The 21,760-nt window shown below is 44.2% G+C and overlaps 2 protein-coding genes across 5 annotated transcripts in view; both read right to left on the bottom strand.

Annotated features, from left to right (window-relative positions):
- LOC132883512 (uncharacterized) overlaps positions 1 to 21,760 on the bottom strand; it is a 112,121-nt gene that overhangs the window by 50,755 nt on the left and 39,606 nt on the right. The gene's annotated exons all lie outside the window — the stretch shown is intronic.
- LOC132883505 (uncharacterized) lies at positions 9,344 to 20,386 on the bottom strand. Of its 2 annotated transcripts, XM_060917214.1 has the most exons (3): positions 15,102 to 20,386; positions 14,717 to 15,013; positions 9,344 to 14,013 (listed from the first exon to the last, which is right to left on the bottom strand). In XM_060917214.1, the coding sequence occupies exons 2-3, from the start codon at positions 15,011 to 15,013 to the stop codon at positions 12,295 to 12,297; spliced, it is 2,016 nt and encodes a 671-aa protein (XP_060773197.1). In that variant the 5' UTR covers positions 15,102 to 20,386; the 3' UTR covers positions 9,344 to 12,294. The 2 variants fall into 2 exon arrangements, with proteins under 2 accessions (XP_060773197.1, XP_060773195.1); XM_060917212.1 differs by having other exon boundaries at positions 14,717 to 20,386.

Below are 21,760 nucleotides of genomic sequence, written 5' to 3'. Positions count from 1 at the left end.
GTTTTTTTAAGATTTTTGGGGGGCTTTTTTCACCTTTATTGGATAGGACAGTGTAGAGACAGGAAATGAGTGGGAGAGAGAGAGGGGGGGAGGGACTGGGAAATGACCTCAGGTCGGAATCGAACCCAGGATTTATGGTATGGCGCCTTATCCACCTGAGCTGCACACATGAAACAGAAGACAGAATCAATGTTTAACATAATTAACAATGCACGTTTTACGGAGACGTTTTAATGTTATTCTTTATTTTTTATGCAGTTGAATATTTAGCATACAAATTTATTTTCAGCTCTTAAAAATGACCGAGGTCCGGGCCTCGGGGGCCTCGTAGCTGGCTACGGCCATGATCAAATTATATATTTTTAAAACTAATCATGTGTAGTAAGGGCGGGCGGGAGATTTTTATGTTGTCAGCGGGAGGTCAGGAGGATTTTCTAAATGTTCCCTAAAGCGGGAGATCTCCCGCCCATGGCGGGAGAGTTGGAGTCTCTGCGATACCTGAATACATGATGTGATGTTTTTGTCATATCGTCTTATGTCTGTATCATATCGAGAAAATAATTTATATAATTGAATATATCATTAGCTTCACAGAACAAACTGATCGTTCCCGTTCACTGCTTCCTGCCCTGATATCTGCTGGACTTCTGGGGTTATTAATCATAATATTAGCATTTGTGTGGATTTGGCTGAAAAATAAAAAGCAAAACGGTAAGTAACGCATCTTTCTGTTCATGTGTTCAGTTTTTACATTAGCTGTGTTTCATACAATTTAAATCACATTTGTGTCTTTAGTGTCTGAAACTGAGGAACTGACTTACACTGATGTGAAAATTTCAGCTCACAGTGAAGAGAGTTAAAGAGGTAAATATCTAAATAAAACTTCTGAAATTGATCATGATGTGGAATACTTTAGAGCAGGGGTTCTCAACCTTTTGCAACCTGGGCCCCACCAAAGCTGGTTCATTGCAGTTGGGGGCCCCTCTTCTCGCCCCCCCCCCCCCCCCCAACACACTCACCCGCAGTGACGCCACCCGACCTACAGCACCTTATATTGACTGATAGATAGATAGATAGATAGATAGATAGATAGATAGATAGATAGATAGATAGATAGATAGATAGCCCTGGGCTAGATTATTATTATTATTATTATTATTATTATTATTATTATTATTATTTTTATTATTATCATTATTATTATTAGTAGTAGTAGTAGCAGTAGCAGCAGTAGTAGCATTATCCATTCCATAGAAATACATAGGCCTATTATCATTATTAGGCTATTGTTATAATTGGCAGTAGCACCACATTTCTAATCTGCTTTCGGGCATTATTATAATTATTATTATTATTATTATTATTATTATTATTATTATTATTATGGCCTATTATCATTACTAAGCTGTTGGCAGTAGTACAAGACTTATGTTCTTTCAGGCATTATTATTATTATTATTATTATTATTATTATTATTATTATTATTATTGCTGTTGTTGGTTGTTGATATTATTATTATTATTATTATTATTATTATTATTATGCTATTATTATTAATAGACATCATTATTATTATTATTATTATTAGTGTTTTTATTAGGTATTTTGTTAGGCTTATCATTAGCTGGCTATTGATATCATTGGGAATTGGGACCAGGCGTGAATTTAGGTTTTACTTTTTACTGTGCCTTTGTGATCTGCATTTGCGTTAATGCGAGACCTGAGCCTGCTTTGCCTTACAAAGATCCTCGATTCTTGGCGAAATGTTTGACAAGCACAGTCTCAAGTCATCCTCAATTTGTGCACGATTGCGATATTTCGTTTTGAGCGCAGTCATTTTTGAAAATCCTGCCTCACACAAGTAGGTCGATGCGAATGGGATGAGCAGTTTCAAGGCTACGTCACACAGTTGCGGGTACTCCTGCATCAATGCTGCCCAGAATGTCGAAAGAGGGCATGAGGTGAAGACTGCCTTAAGTCTACTGTCACTCTTCAGCTCAATAAGCTGTTCCTGCATGTCAACTGGAAGTTCGTCAGCAGTACACACAAATGGATCTCGAACCCACGCAAAAGAGCGATAATCCTCTGTGAAGTATGCCGCAAACTGTTTTCTCATTACCGACAGGTGCTCTGACGCTGCTTGAAAGACAGATGAGAAATCGTGGGAAGTGCCTGCATTACTGATAAAGTCTGCAAGGCTTGGGAACATATCACAGTTCCCCCGACTGATGCGGCCACACACACAAGATTTTATGATAGATTGATGATAGATTTTATAATAGTATTGATTTGTATGTAATAGTCCAATGTCCTGCATTTTGACATGGGTAAATGTGTTGCATCTGCTTAGCTACTATAGCCTGTTAGCCCCAGATTTTTTTTTTCCTCCATACATGAAGCCTACTCGCGACCCCCCTGGAGTACCTCCGCGCCCCACCAGGGGGGCGCGCCCCCCCGGTTGAGAACCACTGCTAGAGGATTTGGTTTAAAAAAAAAAAAAAAGTCACATTAGTTCCACAGGAGTGATGACGTCTCACCCTGATTCCGATACTGAAATATACTGTTGTGTCTCTGCAGGAAGAAAACTCGAGAATAACGCCTGTTGAAGCAGAGCCTGACTCAGTGGTGTATTCACATGTGAAGCGATCCATATAATTCATCACATCACAATATCCTTTTAATTATTTTAACGAGTTGTGCTGAGAAATCCTGTAGGGTTGGGGCATGTCTTCAGGCATCAGTGTTTAATATTAGTGTAATATTTGCATGCTGTCATTATATAATCATGACCAGCTAAAAACCAAGTGTCAGAAAGGCAAGCTCATCAGAAAATGTTTCAGGGTATTTATAACCGGAAGAGACCGAAGCTGCAGAGAGTTTGTATTATCAGTCAGAGAGAATGCAGTGTTTGCAGTTTCTCCTGCAATAAAAATGGAAACATGTAAATTCCTGCTTTTGTGATTTTTTTTTCTATTTTTTTAATGGCCTTTTAAAAGGTTTTGCTTCTGCCCAGTTTGGGATTGAATAATTAAATTAAACATCCGGTTAGAAACCTGATGATCATTCTTGAACAGTGGAGTAATTAGTCCATGCTTAAGGCTTGATAGAAATTCTCCTTGTTGTAGCGACGTATTAATAGTTTTAGTAATGGGAGATGACAACTTGCTAATACATTTCTTTAGGAGTGTAGACGGTAGTGGGTCCAAAGACTTAGATGGCGATCCCATGATAATATTTGTGACAGCATTAATGGATACAGATACAAACTAGGTTCAGTATTAAACACAAAAAGGTCATACATCAGCACTGTGCACATGAGATCAGTAACACATTGCCGACGAAGCACATGATACGTGAATTCGACAAAAAATAAAAGAAACTAAATGTAGAGTAATTTAAGGACCACTAGATGTCAGTGTTTATTACTGATAGACTGTCAGCTTTTCATTGTGTGAATCATTGGGAGTTTCCACAGCTTTACCTCAGAGCTAAATACATTTGTTTCTGGAATTAATAAGCAGCATTTGACTTTTTCTTCAGTTATACATATTATTTCAAATATCCTCCTGTAGCTCTGGGACTGAGTTCTCTGTTGTGTTCGCGCTCAGCACGATTCTGTAGTTCCCAGCATGCTTTTCACCATCATGCCTTTGGGCAGTTTTGTGATTATTTGTGGTCTGTGCATCGTGAGAATTATCAGTTCTACAGTATGAAGTTTCTCTTCAGTCAGAAGATTTGTTTTTGGTGAAGTGTTTTTTTTAAACACTGTGTGTTGCGAGTCTCTTCAAGTTATCACTTTTTAAGATAGCATGAAGTTTTGACCATTTGAGGATATTAGTGTATAATCTACAGTCATTTATCTGAACCTGTTTTGAAAAGTTGACAAATTATAACTCAACATGTTGTGCTTTATAATTAGGTTTAAATGTAATTGTTAGTGACCAGCAGTAATCCTGTGTTGCATGGTGATTATAGTAATTATGCTACTTTAATGACGCACTTCTGACCACTGAAAAAACAACTCACTGTGTTATTGTTATAGCACAATGTGTAACAAGGAAATGGGACATACAAATGATCATGGAAACAGCTTCATGCTTTTTAACTGAAAAATCTATGCTGAGTTGTAGTTTTATGATTCAAGTTCACACTTGTATGATGTCATTGATAATTACTGCTGAATTCTGATGGAAAGTCTCAAGGTATGTGATGCTTACACATACCTCACCTGGTGGCCTTAGGGTCATGCTGGTCTGCTGTGAACAGTCAAATTGACCAGTTGTTAGGGTTTTGCTGGGATTCGAACCTGGTTCGTTGGTGTGATAATCCAGCAAACCCCCACTAGGCCACCAGGGGGATGACTCAAATGCAGAGGCGTGAGGCGGAAGTAGAAAAATAATCAAAAGGTTTATTTAAACTATATACACTATATACAGGGCAAAACAAAAGACAAAAAAAAACCAAAGAGTATAATCCAAAAGAAAAGCAAAGTGCAAAAATTCAAAAGCTAAGAAGATCAAAAAACACAGTACAAAGGAAACTGGAGATAAACATAACAGCACAAAGACTCCGTGACAAGAGGACTGAACTCAGGGGTATAAATAGACAAACTAATTAAGGACACAGGTGAAGATAATTAGGCAATTAACACAAACACAAAACACAGGAACAGTGGCGGCCTCTAGAGGCCAAAATAAACACGACATGAAAAGGAAACAACAGCGGCCTCTAGAGGCCAAAACAGTCCTAGTCCTAACAGGACCCCCCCCCCTAGGAGCGTCTCCTGACGTTCCCAGGGCGATCCGGATGGGCCGAATGGAAGTCCCGACATAGTTCTTTATCAAGGACATCCCGAGCAGGAACCCAGCAGCGCTCCTCAGGACCATAGCCCTCCCAGTCCACCAGATATTGCAACCCGCCGCGGACCCGGCGGGAGTCAAGCAGGCGATTCACAGTGAACACAGTCTGCCCCTGGAAGATGCGGGGGGGTGGGGGGTTCCTAGGGGCAGGGGCATACGTAGACGTCAGTACGGGCCGTAACAGGGAAACATGGAAAGTGGGGTTGATCCTCAGAGTCCGGGGCAACTGGAGCCGGTAGGAGACAGGGTTCACCCTGCGCACCACCTTGAAGGGGCCAATGTAGCGAGGAGCAAGCTTGCGGTTCTCCACCCGCAGTGGAAGGTCCTTAGTGGACAGCCAAACACGCTGCCCAGGGCGGAAAGCGTGTGCAGGTCTTCTTTGGCGGTTGGCCTGAGTCTGGTTGGTTCTGGAGGTCTGTATGAGGGTCTTCCTGACCTTGCTCCAGGTCTTGCGACACCGTCTCACATATTGGTTGACCGAGGGCACCCCCGCGTCCTCCTCCTGGTCCGGGAACAGAGGTGGCTGGAACCCGAATTGGCACTGGAATGGCGACAGCTTGGTGGCCGATGACTGCAGGGTGTTGTGGGCGTACTCCGCCCATGGCAGCCAGGTGCTCCACGATGTCGGGTTATCCATAGCCAGGCCTCGCAGGGTGGTTTCCAGGTCCTGGTTGAGCCTCTCCGTCTGACCATTGGACTGTGGGTGAAACCCAGAGGAGAGGCTGGCAGTGGCTCCGATGACCTTGCAGAACCCGTGCCACACTCGGGAGGAGAACTGGGGCCCTCGGTCTGAGACGATGTCCTGTGGAAGACCAAAGACTCGGAAGACATGATTAAACAAAAGTTTCGCAGTTTCAAGAGCAGAGGGGAGTTTGCACAGTGGTATGAAGCGGCAGGCCTTGGAGAATCTGTCAACTAAGACCAAAATGACCATGTTACCTTGTGACTCAGGGAGACCCGTGATAAAGTCGACTGCCACGTGGGACCAGGGACGCCGGGGAATGGTCAGAGGATGCAGGAGACCCTGGGGACGCTGTCGTGGGTTCTTGGTTCTGGTGCAAACCTCACAGGACAGGACAAATGACCTTACTTCCTTCTCCATGTTAGGCCACCAGAAGCGTCTTTTCAGGAAGTCCAGGGTCCTCCGAGCTCCTGGGTGGGCGGTGAGAGGGGAAGAGTGACCCCACTGGAGAACCTTGGCCCGGGCTTGATGTGGGACGTACAAGAGGCCTGGTGGCCCCGTCCCAGGACCGGGGTCCTGGCGTTGGGCTCGTCGGACAGCCTCCTCAATACCCCAGCGGACAGGGGCCACAATCCGGGACACAGGGATAATAGGCCCGACTTCATTCTCCCTGTTAGTGGCAGAGAACAGTCTGGACAGTGCGTCAGGTTTGGTGTTCTTGGAGCCGGGGCGGTATGAGAGGGTGAAGTCAAACCGACTGAAAAACAGGGCCCACCTAGCCTGTCGAGGGTTCAGTCTCTTGGCTTGCTGGAGGTACTCCAGGTTCTTGTGGTCAGTCCAAACCAGGAATGGATGTTGTGCTCCCTCCAGCCAGTGCCTCCACTCCTCAAGGGCCAGTTTGACCGCTAGCAGTTCTCGATCCCCCACATCGTACCGGGACTCAGCAGGACTCAGGCGGTGGGAGAAGTAAGCGCAGGGGTGCAGCTTTCCTTCCGAACGTTGAGAGAGCACCGCGCCGACACCACTGTCCGAGGCGTCCACCTCCACGATGAATGGTTGGGAGGTGTCCGGGAGAACCAGAATGGGTGCCGTGCAGAAGCGGTCCTTGAGGTCTTTGAACGCCTTTTCTGCCTGAGGAGACCAGCCATAAGATCCACCTGTCCCTTTGGTGAGGTCTGACATGGGTGCTGCCACAGAACTGAAGTTCCTGATGAACTTGCGGTAGAAGTTAGCAAATCCTAAGAACCGCTGAACCTCCTTAACGGACTTGGGAGTAGGCCAATCCCGGACGGCCAGGGTCTTGGCAGGGTCCATTTGGAGTTGGCCTGTCCGTACAATAAATCCCAGAAAGGAGACCTCGGGAACATGAAATTCGCATTTCTGGGCCTTGGCGAACAGATTGTTCTGTAGCAGCCTCTGGAGAACCTGGCGGACATGGTGGCGGTGCTCCTGCACGGTCTTGGAAAAGATAAGGATGTCGTCGAGGTAGACAAAAACGTATAGGTTAATCATGTCCCTTAAGACGTCGTTGATTAGGGCCTGAAAAACAGCTGGTGCGTTGGTGAGTCCGAAGGGCATCACCTGGTATTCGTAGTGCCCAGACGGGGTGTTAAAGGCAGTCTTCCACTCGTCTCCCTGTCGGATACGGATGAGGTGGTATGCGTTCCGTAGGTCCAACTTGGTGAAGACGGTGGCGCCTTGGAGCAGGTCGAAAGCTGTGGACATCAGCGGAAGGGGATATCGGTTGCGCACAGTGATCTTGTTCAGGCCCCTGTAATCAATACATGGTCGGAGCCCCCCATCCTTCTTGCCGACAAAGAAGAAGCCGGCTCCAGCAGGTGAAGTGGAGGGTCGAATAAACCCAGAGACCAGGGCATCTTTGAGGTATTCCTCCATGGCCTTGCGTTCTGGCTGAGAGAGTGAAAACAGTCTGCCACGAGGAGGGGTAGTCCCAGGGAGCAAGTCGATGGCACAGTCGTAGGCCCGGTGCGGAGGAAGAACGGCGGCCCTGCTCTTGCTGAATACCTCCTTGAGATCCCAGTACTCTGTGGGAACTTGAGATAACTCGGTGAGATCAGGGGGCTCGGCAGGAGACACAGGAGAGCTAGAGAGCAGACAAGAGGCATGGCACACAGGGCCCCATTCCACAACCTGGCTTGTTACCCAGTCTATGCGAGGGTTGTGGCGGGTAAGCCAAGGAAGGCCTAGAATCACTGGGAACTCTGGTGAAGGAATCAGGTGCAGGGATATTTCTTCCTTGTGACCTTGAGACTGGAGGAAAACTGGAGAAGTAACTTGGGTGACTCTTCCATCACCTAACGCTTGGCCATCGAGGGCAGACACAGACAATGGGACTTCAAGAGGTGCAGTCGGAATATTGATGCTTTGGGCGAAGTGAATATCCATAAAGTTCCCAGCCGCCCCTGAGTCTATCAAAGCTTGACAAGAGTGGACAGACTCACCCCAGGAGATGGAGACCGGGATGTAGATTCCTTGGCCAGGGAGTCCGGGAGAGAGGGTAGGCCCCGTCACAACCCTCCCTCGGCTGGACGGGGCGGTCCTTTTCCCAAGAGTTCGGGACATGATGCTCGGAAGTGACCAGGCTTGCCACAGTAGATGCAGCACTTGTCCCTCCTTCTGCGCTCCCTCTCAGATGCGGAGAGGCGAGTATGACCCACTTGCATGGGTTCTGGACAGTCACTGAAGGAGGTAGACGGTCTCCAGGTAGAGGTAGGGAGGCTGGGGGGGCTCAAGGCTTGGTGGCGTTCTCTCATCCTGTTGTCCAGACGAATAGCATGTGAGATGAGGGTTTCGAGGTCACTTGGGCATCCAATAGAGGCCAGACCGTCCTTGATGGGGTCAGACAGACCATGGTGGAAGGCTGACACCAGGGCAGTCTCGTTCCATCCACTTACTGCTGCGAGTGTTCGGAACGAGATGGCGTAATCTGCGACGCTTCCTCCTTGCCGGATGGACATGAGCTTTCGGGCTGCGTCGGTACTGATGTCTGCCTGATCGAAGACCCGAAGCATCTCTTCAGAAAACAGCTGGAAATCAAAGCACTCAGGTCCCTGTCTTTGCCAGATAGCAGTAGCCCAGGCTCGCGCCTTACCAGCTAATAAGGTGATCACAAAGGCAATCTTGCGGCGATCCGTAGTGTAGGTGGTAGGCTGAAGCTCAAAGGTGAGTTGACACTGGGTAAGGAACTCTCGGCACTCACTGTGCTTGCCGTCATACCTCTGTGGTGCAGGAAGGCTGGGTTCGCGAGGTGAAGAAGGCAGCATTGCAGGAGGCACTGGAGCAGGAGTGGGAGCTGGATCAGGAGCAGGAACTGGATCAGGAGCAGGAGATGCAGGCAGAGATGTCAGCTGTGCCAGGGTTTTCCCAATTTGCTGAAGCAGTTCCTCGTGGCGAGCGAGGGCCTCACGTTGGCTGGTGAGCGTACGTCCATGAGCGTCCATGGTCGCTCCGAAGCGTGTCAAAGCTGCCATAATTCCCTGAAGGTTGGCCGGGTAGACAGTTGAAGCAGCCTCTGCTGAGTCGGTCATGACGGAGTCTTTCTGTTAGGGTTTTGCTGGGATTCGAACCTGGTTCGTTGGTGTGATAATCCAGCAAACCCCCACTAGGCCACCAGGGGGATGACTCAAATGCAGAGGCGTGAGGCGGAAGTAGAAAAATAATCAAAAGGTTTATTTAAACTATATACACTATATACAGGGCAAAACAAAAGACAAAAAAAAACCAAAGAGTATAATCCAAAAGAAAAGCAAAGTGCAAAAATTCAAAAGCTAAGAAGATCAAAAAACACAGTACAAAGGAAACTGGAGATAAACATAACAGCACAAAGACTCCGTGACAAGAGGACTGAACTCAGGGGTATAAATAGACAAACTAATTAAGGACACAGGTGAAGATAATTAGGCAATTAACACAAACACAAAACACAGGAACAGTGGCGGCCTCTAGAGGCCAAAATAAACACGACATGAAAAGGAAACAACAGCGGCCTCTAGAGGCCAAAACAGTCCTAGTCCTAACACCAGTGATAAATTAATATAGTGTGATGGCAAGCTCAACGCAGTGTTGGACTCTGACAGCTACCTCCTGCACAGGGTGGATGACCTGGTTGACAGGCTAAGGAGGGCCCACTTCATTTCAACCCTTGACCTCACCAAGGGCTACTGGCAGGTGGCCCAGATACCCCGGGCCCATCCAAAGACTACTTTCACCACCACATTAGGTGACTGGCAGTATCGGGTCCTCCCCTTCGGCTGCCATGGGGCGCCTGCAACATTCCAGCTTCTCATGAACATTGTCCTGTGCCCACAACGTGACTTCACCACTGCCTATCTGGATGATGTCATCATCCATTGTTCCACCTGGACTTACCACCTGCACCATCTCAAATCCATCCTGGGGGAGTGTAACAGTTCCTGATGTGGGTGGAGCACAAAATTACGGCAGGCAAGAGTTGATGTTTACACACCCACACTTTTTTAAGCTTTCTTTCTTTCTCTGTTCTCTCTCCTTTTATGCTCCATCCCTGTAACACACACACACACACACACACACACACACAATAATTGACAGCAGGTGGAATGACTTAGCCACTTACCTTCCCCGACCCCACTCTCCATTCACAGACTGCTGCTTGGCCACGCCCCTGCTGCCACAGGGAGCTACAAGAGGCTGGGCTCACTGCAACCCCCTGAATGTGCCATCTGGGACTGACCAAAGATAGAGGTCATGCAGAAGTACCCCCAACCCACCTCCAAGGACCAGCTACATTCCTTCTTAGGGTTAGCTGGTTATTTTCAGAGATTCATGCCTCACTTCTCCTCTCTAGCCTCTCCTCAGACCTGACCAAGAAAGGGGAATCGGACAGGATAAGATGGACTAAACAAACAGAGCAGGCATTGTGGGCCTTAAAGAAGGCCCTCACCACTGCCCTCCTTCTCCAAAACCTAGACTTTGACCTCCTCTTCATCATCCATATGGATGCCTCGGAGACGTGCCTGGTTACCATGCTCTCACACATCATAGAGGGCAAAGAGCATGTTGTGCTGTACATCAGCCATAAGCTACTCCCCACTGAGAAGAACTGTGCAGCTGTGGAAAGAGCAGCCTTGGCCCTCAAAAGGGCCGTGCCCAAGCTAAGGAACTATTTGTCTGGTTGTCCTTTCACCCTGGTCACTGTCCATACCCCACTCCAGTGGATGGCAGATGCTAAAGACACAAATGCTTGTGTTACTCACTAGTTCTTGTCTCCCCAGGACTTCTCTTTTCAGGTCCAACACAGAGCCAGGACCCAACACGGAAACGCTGGTGGCCTTTCGTCAGGGTTGGGAGGGTTACTTTAGAAATGTATTCTGGTAAAGTTACTAGTTACCCCATAAAATATGTATTCAGTAACGTAATCCAATTACCATAATATTAAAGTAATGTAACTTGATTACTTTCGGATTACTGCTGAGACTCGCTGTGCCGTATATGGAAAGGTGCGGCGCCATTTTGAAGCGAAACGTAACATAAACGTTTTGCGGCCTGTATAAAACATTTAATGGTGAAACTGCATACCGTTTGAAAGTCTAAACTGTCAGCTTTCATTTGAGCACAACCACGAAGCACAATACAATGTACAACGCCAACAATACCTTCATCATCTCTGTATGACGTGTGTTACAGGTGCCACCCTGTGGATGTGTCTAATACATATTACATCGCCATTATGAAATGGATACACGCTGCGCCACTTAACCCAAATCTCTGGGGCAAAGCTCCAAGCTGTTACCTTTCAGTAGAGACCAAGATCAGAGACGGTCTTTACTGACTGACTTTGCCAAGATTGTGTTTCTAGACAATGGGGTTCTAAAGTTATAAGCGTTTCATTTCAAATGTCACTTATTTCAGTCTGTAAAGGGTACCCCCAAAAAAGCATGAACATACCAAGAAAAAAATGGTAAAATATTCATGGTTTGCTCTTTTGTCTCCAAATGTAGAACGGTAAGACTAGTGTCTCTGGTCACATGTTGTTTATAGTGAACTAATATCTTCCTGGAATTATAGATCTCCATTAATATTAGTCAAAAACCATAGGCGCGGGGGGGGGGGGTATTGTACACTTATAAGCACAATATCTCTGTTCAAGTACATCAGTAAAACCCAGCCACTTCTGAAATAAACCTGAGTGTTACCTTTCCAATGGTACCAAGGACATGTCTGTATCTACAATCTACAACTATGTGGGAGCTGTGCTTCTTTAAATTTGGGTATGTCACTTTTTACAAATTTAGCTGAAAAGGGGGGCGCGTCTTATATCCTATAACAACAAGAAAATACACATCAACAAAAATAATTTACTATTGTGCATTAAAAAAAGACATTGAGGAAAGCTAATTTGGGCAGCATCATATATTCCTACAATGAAAAGGCACGTCTTGACCACATAGTGCAGTTTATTAACAAAGAAGAAGCACTTACACAATTTGTAAACAAGTGCATTTGCCTTTTTTTTTTAAGTCCACACTGGAAAATGAAATGTACAGGACCTCAAATGTGCATTATTACTGAATGTACTGTAGTACAATGTAAGACTACAAAGAAATGCAATGCAATAACAATAATAATAATAATGATAATAATAAAATAAAAAATAAAAAAACACAAACATTGTACAATTTCAGTGTGCCAGGTTTCCATTTGTAAAACTCAAAAACTGGAAATATTGCAGAGCTGCAACTGTAGGCCTACATTCAATCAAAACCTAGCTTTGGGCAAAACTTTCTGTTGTAACGAAGAAGGAGGACTTGCTCCATGTGGTCATCAGACATTCTACTACGAGATGAGGTAAGTACATTTCCTCCATAACTGAAAAGACGTTCAACTGGAGCGCTGGAAGGTAGTGTAGTATTGTACTTCATGAAGAGTTGCTTAACCAAAGGAAATGCGTTTAGGGAATCCAAGCTCTTCGCAGGATCATCAAGGAACCGCCGAACCTCTTCCTCTGCTGTGGTCTTGTCACTACTGTTTGTCTTCCCAAAGACAAAAAAATCCTCATCTGATCCATCAGAGTCAGACACTGTGTTGACTGCAGCGGCAAGAGGTTCTATGGTGTCCAAAGAGGCTGCCTCCTGAATCAATGTTTTGCACATATTCTCTTTCTTCTCAGCAGGAAGCCAACACAAGCGAAATTTTGGCATGGTGGTCGTTGCCATTTTTGCCTCATGGCTGCTCAGCATGGCACCAAAGCGACTGTCGATTGCATTAATGACTGCAGTAATAATGTGTGCTGTGAGGGTCACGTTTGCCAATTTCTCAGAGAGCTTAGACTTGAGGCTTAAGATTGTAGGAATGAGGAACCCAAGAAAGCATTTTTTCTCACCCTGTAGAAGATCAATGGATTGAGCAAGTGGCTGTAACACAGCTACATATTCTCTGAGAAAAGTCATTTCATGAGGGTTCAACCTGGTCCCTCCAAGTCTTGTGCAGATGTCCCCCAGCTGATCTTCTGTAAGGCCAATCAGTTTGGAAATGGCCATATACTCAGAGCTCCACCTTGTGGCACACGGAACGGAAACCCGCATACTGGCAATATCTTGTACTACCTCTGCAGCTGCTGATGATCGATGTGCTTTGTTCCATATAAAAGCACACTTTCCCATTGCACTTCGATACACTCTCCGCGATGGCCCTGTTGATGCTGCTTTGTCCACCTCATTGGTGGCAATCAAGTTGAGTGTGTGTGCTGCACACCGTTGATGAGGGGGGAGGAAAAACTGAAGCTCTTCATCTCCCTCCATTTCCAGAACCGCATCCATATCCAAAAACCTGATTCCATCATCACAGTCGTCTGGCGCTGTCTCTTCAGTTGCTTCGAATTCGCGGAAAGCCTTAACAAAATTACTCCCATTGTCTGTTACTGTGGCCCTTACTTTGTGTTGCACTTTGAAGTCTGCATGTATTTCACAGATTTTTGCTGCAAGGACATCAAAAGTATGACGTCCCTTCACTCGCACACAGGCCAGTGCTGCTGACCTCCGCTCAAGAGTATCCTCCTCAATCCAGTGGCATGTCATACCAAAAAAACTTCTGTTGTGTGCAGTCCACAAGTCTGCCGTTGTACACACATGTGCCACTTTCTTAAGTGTTGCAGTCAAGTTTTCTTTCATGGCAACAAATTCCCTCTCAATACGCTGCACAAGTGTCTTTCTGCACATGACTGTTTTGCCACCACTGATTCCCTCTATGAGTTTTTTGAATGAAGGCTGCTCAACCAAGGAGAACGGCTGAACATCATCAATAACAAATTCAAATATCAGTCTACTAACAGCACTCTGAGATGTGCTGGTTCCAAGTCCAAATTTTGCTTGTTTGAAAGGAGGATGCGAGACCTCTTGTTCTTGTCCATGATCACTCATCTCAGGTGGAACGGTGTCTTCCCTTTCTTCATTGAAATGTCTTGGATGCTTCCTCTGAAAAAAATAATAATCACAAAGCAGATATTAAAAATGAAATATCAATACACATCATCGTAAAAGTTATCATTGGTAGCACCGTGATGGTGATAGTTCATTTGTTTGTTTCAGTTGAGTGTTAGATTTATTGTTTCAGTTGTTAGGGCAGCCATTTTTAGATCAATAATAAATAAATTACGTATCCAATCTCACATTTAGGCTGGTTTACCAGGCTAGATACTGCCAGTCTTCACTTTAGGGGCAGACTCACGCTGCATTTCCACACAGCTGGCCAGGGTGTTCGTCCAACTAGCTTGCTAGCCTACATCTAACGACGGCTTTGCTCAGAATAGTCTAAAGGGTCTTCGTGGATCAATTAACATGGCAGTGTTAACTATATAATGGTATGATCCCGTTCTACAAATGCGCAAAATGTTTGTGCCTGCAAACGTTAGCTAGATTGCTAGTAGTTAGCTAGTCGATAGCTAACTCAGCTACTAGCTCCTACCAATGAATGAAGACAATTAATGACACTGACACATACTCATACATGACTCAAGCACGGCGTTTAGGGCTTGTTAATATCAAAGCGGGTTTTGCACACACAAAAAGACACACAGTCCCCAGCATCGACACATAGGCCTACAATCCCTACATTTTTTCGGAAGATGGAACAGGACCTGTATTACGTTAGCTAGCTAGTTAATATTAGCAGTCTTACCTGTAAATGCTTTTTCAGATTTGAAGTAGAATCCTTCGACGATGACAAGTGTTTCACAGCTGGAATGCAGAGCTTGCATTGCACGATGGTGTTGTTCCCTTTATCTTCTTTGAAAATAAAGTGATGTCGTAATTTCCACGAATTAAATGCGTTCTTCTTGGTTGAAGACGTCATGCCAACAGAGACTGACTTTGACGCCAATGCTGCCGGTCCAGGACGATGAAGCGAAGTGAAGTGAACTGTGTAACTGCGCGCGCGCATGCATGTCTGTAGGATAGTTTGTCGCTTTCCCTCCATCTCCAGTTTGAAATAAAAAGAAATAAATAACGTAAAATGTTTTCAAATTGTAATCCTGCTAAGTAATCCCAATTTTCACTAAATGTACCTGTAATCTGAATACGCCTTCATTTTTTGTAACTGTAGGGGAATACAGGTACTTTTTTTTTGTATCCTTTTACTTAACGCCGTTACATGTATTCCGTTACTCCCCAAGCCTGCCTTTCGTCATCACCTCTCAGCGATGCACAAAGTGACCGTCTACCTGTTTCTGTAACTGATAATATTTTGCACAAGTCACCTGGTGAGATGGACAGTTGGAAGAAAAGGAAGGGCAAAGCAGAAATTGAGAGAATAAAGAAGAGAGAGGCTCTTGCTACAGACACAGCTAAATGCTAAAAAATAAGCTACATTTCCACCAGTAAGGGACCAGGCCACACAACATACCTTGCATGGCAACCTAAGTAGCTAATAACAGTGTGACAGCAGCCCATAGGCTACACAGTTTGCACATCTTACGTCTCCAAGAAGGCATAGCAAAGAGTGTGGCTAGAGATCATATGACATCAAAGGCAATATGTTTCAATGAGTTAAAAAAAAAAAAAAGTAAACTTAGATGATGGATTTGCCAGAACTCTGTCATGCCACAAAAGCTCAAGAAAGTTCACACACTGAACAGCAAAACAGACGACAATAGCATAAGTATAATCCATCCATGAATGTAGTGCAGTAGCCTGTGTGACAAGCAATGACAAAGCTAATTAGCACCATCTGTCTGTACACTATAAAATAAGTTAAAACAATAATGTATTAATGTAGCCTACTGTTACACTACCTATTTATAGTATGAAGATGGAGTCATTTCATCTCTTTCCTGATCTTTATATTTGGCTTATATTGCATTTCCTTGTTGTATTGATACTGTGTGATTTTTGCATGTTTTTTTTTTAAATTGTTGTTATTTTTATATGGGCCTGAAAACTAGTGACCACTTTGTGGAAGCTAAGGAGATCCAAAGAAGAATAAAGACTAAAGAAGGAATGGCTGAAGTTTTAAGAAAACATTTTGCACAGTATTAAAATCTGGCAAATTAGCATGATCATAACATGTAAAATTTTGTTTCTCAGAAATAGCTATTGCACACCTTGAAAACCTTGATATTTTCTCTCTGCAGAGTTCTGCATCTGCTGGCCATGAATTGACAGAAATATATACTATTTATTTATTTATTTATTTATTTATTTAATCATGTTTTAGTTCTAAAGCCCTACACAGTCCCAGTAACCTGTGAAATTGGGTGCATTTGTATTCAGGTTACGTTCACGATAACAAGAGAGGCAGACATTGCAATAGGCCAGTGACGGGTAGGATCATGTAAAGTCCCATCTGTATCCCAGAACTTTTTAAACCAAAATGATGCCCATGGTTAGCTTACAAAATTAGAGGTTTGTGTGAGCAGTGTGGCCTGGGATGGAGTCAAATTCCCAGTCAGAATCATTGTTCCAGTTCGCCTCGGTGACCCTACCAAAGTTTACTCCTATTAATGAACTTTCCATCCCCTTTTATTCTATCATTAATCTTTGCAGCTAAGATATTTTTACTTCTTGAGCTTGCGGTTTATCTGGTTTTCCAGTGTGGAAGCGGCTTTCAGGTAAATCACACCAGATCACAAACCTCTTTTCAAGTAGTATTTCTGTCACAGCTCTAAAGGAAGTGGTGAGCAGCAAGTGGCCAAATGTGTGAAAGAAATAAAAAGGTGTAAAAAGATGCTGACAAGGTTCACATTCACATGTTTTCATTTGTTGGAGATTGTGATGTAGAATGCTGTGTGTGAGGTGTAGATGGAGCTTCACCTCAGTGTGATGTAGTGCTACAGACTAAAGTCAAACAGGAAAAGTTTTGGAATCATTTGTAATAAATAAGGTTTGACACAAATGAACGTGCCATTACTTTTGCATGCATGTTCTCAAAAGAAAACCTCTGTGTGCACAGGGTCTCATGCATCTCTGTCTCACTGCAACTCATAATAGAACCTGTGGCTAGCTGTATGTAGGGCAGTCTACTGGTGTGTGAATGCGGTTTGTGCTGTTCGGCTGAACACACGAACAAGGTTTGTGTGTGAAAGTGTGTATGGTGTGTGGACTGCTTCTTCCCACACGCATCAAACTATCACTTTACAAGTAGAACACACCACTGAGGTGAAGACACACAGAAATAAAACTGTCTGCTGCATGTTAGCATAAAAAAGCATAACCACCACACAGAGCATTTCTAACCTCCAGAAAACAATTCAAATTATGTTTCCTATCGTGTTGCTGAGTAACGTGTTGCCATAACAGCCGTCCCCATGCATCAGTTAAAATGCTTTAGATTAAATATTTAATGCATTCTGATCTCCAGATGAACATACAGGCACAACTAACAAAGGAAGGCCTGAGAACAAACACACCGAGTCGTTCACGAACAAAAGGCAGTTATTATGTGATCAGTAATTACAGACCAGCTGCTGTTCAGTTCAGACATCTGGTTTGTGGGGCATCTGGGCTTCATCCTGCATTAAACATGTTCTAGAAGCTCAAAGGAGTCTGAGTTTAAAAAGGTTAGATAGAGCAGTGATCTGGAAAGGATGTGTGACGTACAGGCAGATAAATTACAATCATTTATTTATTTATTTAAGGTCACAGATCAGCAGACCACAATAAAAAATAAACTGCAACATGATCCTTTATTTAACTGGACAGCTCTTATAACAAATTTTCGAAGTTGTCAAATTGAGAAGTCGAAAAAATTAATTCCAGTGTAATAATAATACATCATAAAGCAAAACACACTGCACACATTCAGGGTCTTACTCACGTGATTGTTCAACAGGAAACGAGACGAAGAGTTTACAAAGAGGGTCTTACAGTCAGAGAGACAGGAAATGGAAAAAACCACAACCCAAAATATCAAACAAGTCATGCACGAAGTCACATTTTTACGTGAGATTCTGATTATAAAAGATGAAAACATTCTTCAAGAAAAAATGGAAATACGAAACACTCAGAGATATAAATATGAATCTTAATTCTGAAACAGAATCATAATTCTGTATAAAATATGTACAAGGCTTGAGGAAATAAGAGACATTAGCCCTTGTGCATAGTTGTTGAAATAAAAGTATATATATCTGTGAATTTTCAGTTATATCACTGCAATCGGTCACTTCCTTTAGACTTCTCTCACACACACACACACACATATATATATATATATATATATATATATATATATATATATATAGCATGTATACACGAGCTGACCATCGAAACTTCCTGTTTACTCTGAAGTTCTGCACATGTGCCACTGAAACATCCCCAAAGGCTGCGTTAAACCATGGCTAAGTCGTGTTTGTCAGCTGCAGCTTCATGTGAAAGATGAGGTGCAAAACACTGTTTTAAAAACGTACATGTAATTTTTAGGAACTGAATTTTATCTCAAGCTGATCGTATATAATGGATGTTACATTAAACTCACAGGAACAGCATTTTACTTTTTTACAACTCAGACTTGAAAGCATTTGGTGACATCAGAAAGATTTTAATATGGTAAACTTTTCTGGAAGGAGACATTTATGTCCTTGTGGTTTTTCAGTAGCTTGGAGGAAAAGAATCAACTTGAGGCAGTGACACTTTAAAAAAGTTGTTTCAACATATTTTAACTGTTTTTTTTTTTCCATTCATGCAATAACTTATGGTATGGAAGTGTTGTTTTCGACTGGTTATCCGGTATATCGTCTCTGTAATTAGGTCATGTTCCTGGAGAAGTTGTGCAAACTGAAAGCACGCAGTCGATTGCCTTAACTTCAATTCCTTGGTTAGCTAATACCCCTGAAGATATTGTGTGTTGGGTTTTGAAAATGTTTTCTTCCCAGTTTGATCACATGCCAATTCCCACCCACCAGTCAGCTCTCTTGTCATACAACAGCTACAAACCAGGAGGGTGAAGGCTAACGCATGCTTCAAGACACATGAAGCTAACCAAGCACATCCTTTCAAATTGCTACTTCTGCTGCATCACGGTGCTGCATGACATATTTAGAGGAAAGTGCCATCTGCTTTCTTCCACAAACATGAGCTCACAGACAGCCATGATTTTCCATCGTCTCTGTAATAGACGGGTGAGAGAGCTTAAGCCCCTCCCACTCAGAGCACAGCCATGTTTGCTGTCGTTTCTCAAGGACGTCTGGGACATCATCAGTGTTAGGGTTCACCCAGTCGGAAACGGTTTATACTGGCTCCAGGGAACTCTGTTCCCTCCCCTCCCCCACCTAATCAAACAGACTGATGTACATTAGGACAGGAGTCAGTATACCTGGAGTTGTCTGTGTAGGCAGATATAAAGCTGAAGGTTCTGTTTTACATTAATACTCTTGTTAAAGCAATCTTCTGCTTTCAGCTTGTTCCAACTTGTTCTTCCTGACACTCTGTGGTTTATGATGTTAAGTCTGAATGCCATCCACCTTACAGTGCAGGAGATGAGATAAACTGATATTCTGGCTCTGAAACAGAACCTTCACAGATCCATTATGGAGTCTGAAGCTTGTCCATGTGATTTTGTACCATAAATCAATAACAAAGCAACTTTGTATATAAGAAGCTCTCATCAGAAGAGGCTCAGCATGATGTGTACAGGAAGTTCAGGAGGGAATTGGGTAACTTCAGATTATATAAAATTTCAGTGTATTTTTTCTAAACAAGAAACTTTGTCATCTTTTTAGAACTTGTTTTATCATTCCTGAAGACGTCTGCTGTGGTCCTTTCTCATTTCTGTCACACGGTTATTCCCTGCAGCTAAAATGTTGTGTCTGTAAACAGCTCCTCACACCCACATGGAAAACTAGTTTAGCGAGTGTTCTCTTTCTCCCGCCTTTTTTTTTTAAATAACGACATGAAAATTCTGTAAAATCCAGTCTTTATCATGAAGAGGGTTTTCAGCTCCTGATCATGCTTCCTGTTACTGTATAATTATATGAGAGAATGTGAAATAGACCATTGTTATAGTTTTTAATGGTGCTTTTGAGAATGAGCAGACTATTTAAATATTTCTTGTTTGCAAATACAAATGAGGATTAGAATCGTGTTCAACTGTTGGCCATTTGGGGAAGCAGTGACAGACGAGAAAACCACATCACTACCCTCATTCAACTGCAAAAACTGGTCAGATGTGTTTGCTGAATCATTAGAGGGTGGTATCACTTGGCACGAAAAGATTTTGTGTCGGAGTTTGTTTGAAGCGATTATTCCCGTTTTATACAAGGCTCATTATATCCATCCATCCATCCATCCATTATCTGTAGCCGCTTATCCCGTAGAGCAGGGGTGTCCAAACTGATCCATAAAAGGCCGTGTGGCTGCAGGTTTTCATTCCAGCCATGCAGCAGCACACCTGACTTGGCTCATTCAATCAACTGAACTGTCTTCACACAGTCAAATACTTGCAGCCACACCCACCCTTGATTAAAGGGTGGGTGTGTCAGTTGATTGAATAAGCCAAATCAGGTGTGCTGCTGCATGGCTGGAATGAAAACCTGCAGCCACACGGCCCTTTATGGATCAGTTTGGACACCCCTGCCGTAGAGGGTTGCAGGCAAGCTGGAGCCTATCCCAGCTGACTATGGGTGAGAGGTAGGGTACACCCTGGACAAGTCACCAGGTCATCACAGGGCTGACACATAGGCCGAATCCCATTTCACCCCTTGGACCAACCCCTTGGCCCTTCCCCTCCATTTTGCGTGTTCACGTGAAGGGGTAGGGGTATCCCAATCCCAGTTAACGCGGAGGGGTAGGGGAAGGGGGAAGGCTTCTGTACCCCTCCAAACGGAGATTTTCCTGAAGCAGACTCCGAACGAAGGGGTTTGAGTGATTTCCCACAATGCCATGCGGATTTCAGCGAGATTTCATGCGGATTTCATAAAGATGGCGGTTCCCGCGGCGAAAGATTGTCATAAATGTATTTTCTCCATTATTTACGTGTTTTAAGTTGTTATCCAGAGGAAACACGCCGCTTGATTCGCTTTCGAGCTGAGAATGAGCAGCGATTTCTGAAATCCAAGCTGCTGCTAAAAAGCTTTGGGAGTGAGTATTGTTTTCGGTTGCTTGACTGCGTACGTTTTGTTCTGTTATTCTCGCTTTTATTGTTTACATGAGTGTTCTGACACCTCATTCTGTCTGATGTGGTGCACGAAGCGCCAAAGATATCCCATTCAGTGGTGTTAGTTAACAAATCACACCCTGCCAGCAGAGCTCTCTGGCTCTGACTCTAGCGGCTGGTCGCAGCCAATGACGCATTTGGTCGCGTTTTGCTAACGTAAATGCTGACGGAGGTACGCGATGACGTATGCGATCGTTGAAGGGCTATCCCAATACGTAAGGGTTGAATTTCAAGCCCTATCCCTTGTAGCTCAGTTTCAAGGGGAAGGGCCAAGGGGAAGGCGGAGGGGAAGGGGGAGGGGTAGGGGTAGAAATTAGAATTGGGATTGGGCCATAGAGACAAACAACCATTCACACTCACATTCGCACCTACGGTCAATTTAGAGCCATCAATTAGCCTAATCTGCATGCCTTTGGGCTGTGGGAGAAACCGGAGCACCCGGAGGAAACCCACACAGACACGGGGAGAACATGCAAACTCCACACAGAAAGGCCCTCATTAGCCACCGGGCTCAAACCCAGGACCTTCTTGCTGTGAGGTGACAGTGCTAACCACTACACCACCGTGCCGCCAGGC

The sequence above is a fragment of the Neoarius graeffei genome, chromosome 3 (assembly GCF_027579695.1).
Source record: "Neoarius graeffei isolate fNeoGra1 chromosome 3, fNeoGra1.pri, whole genome shotgun sequence".
Taxonomy (NCBI): domain Eukaryota; kingdom Metazoa; phylum Chordata; class Actinopteri; order Siluriformes; family Ariidae; genus Neoarius; species Neoarius graeffei.
This window is presented reverse-complemented; position numbering and strand designations above follow the sequence as displayed.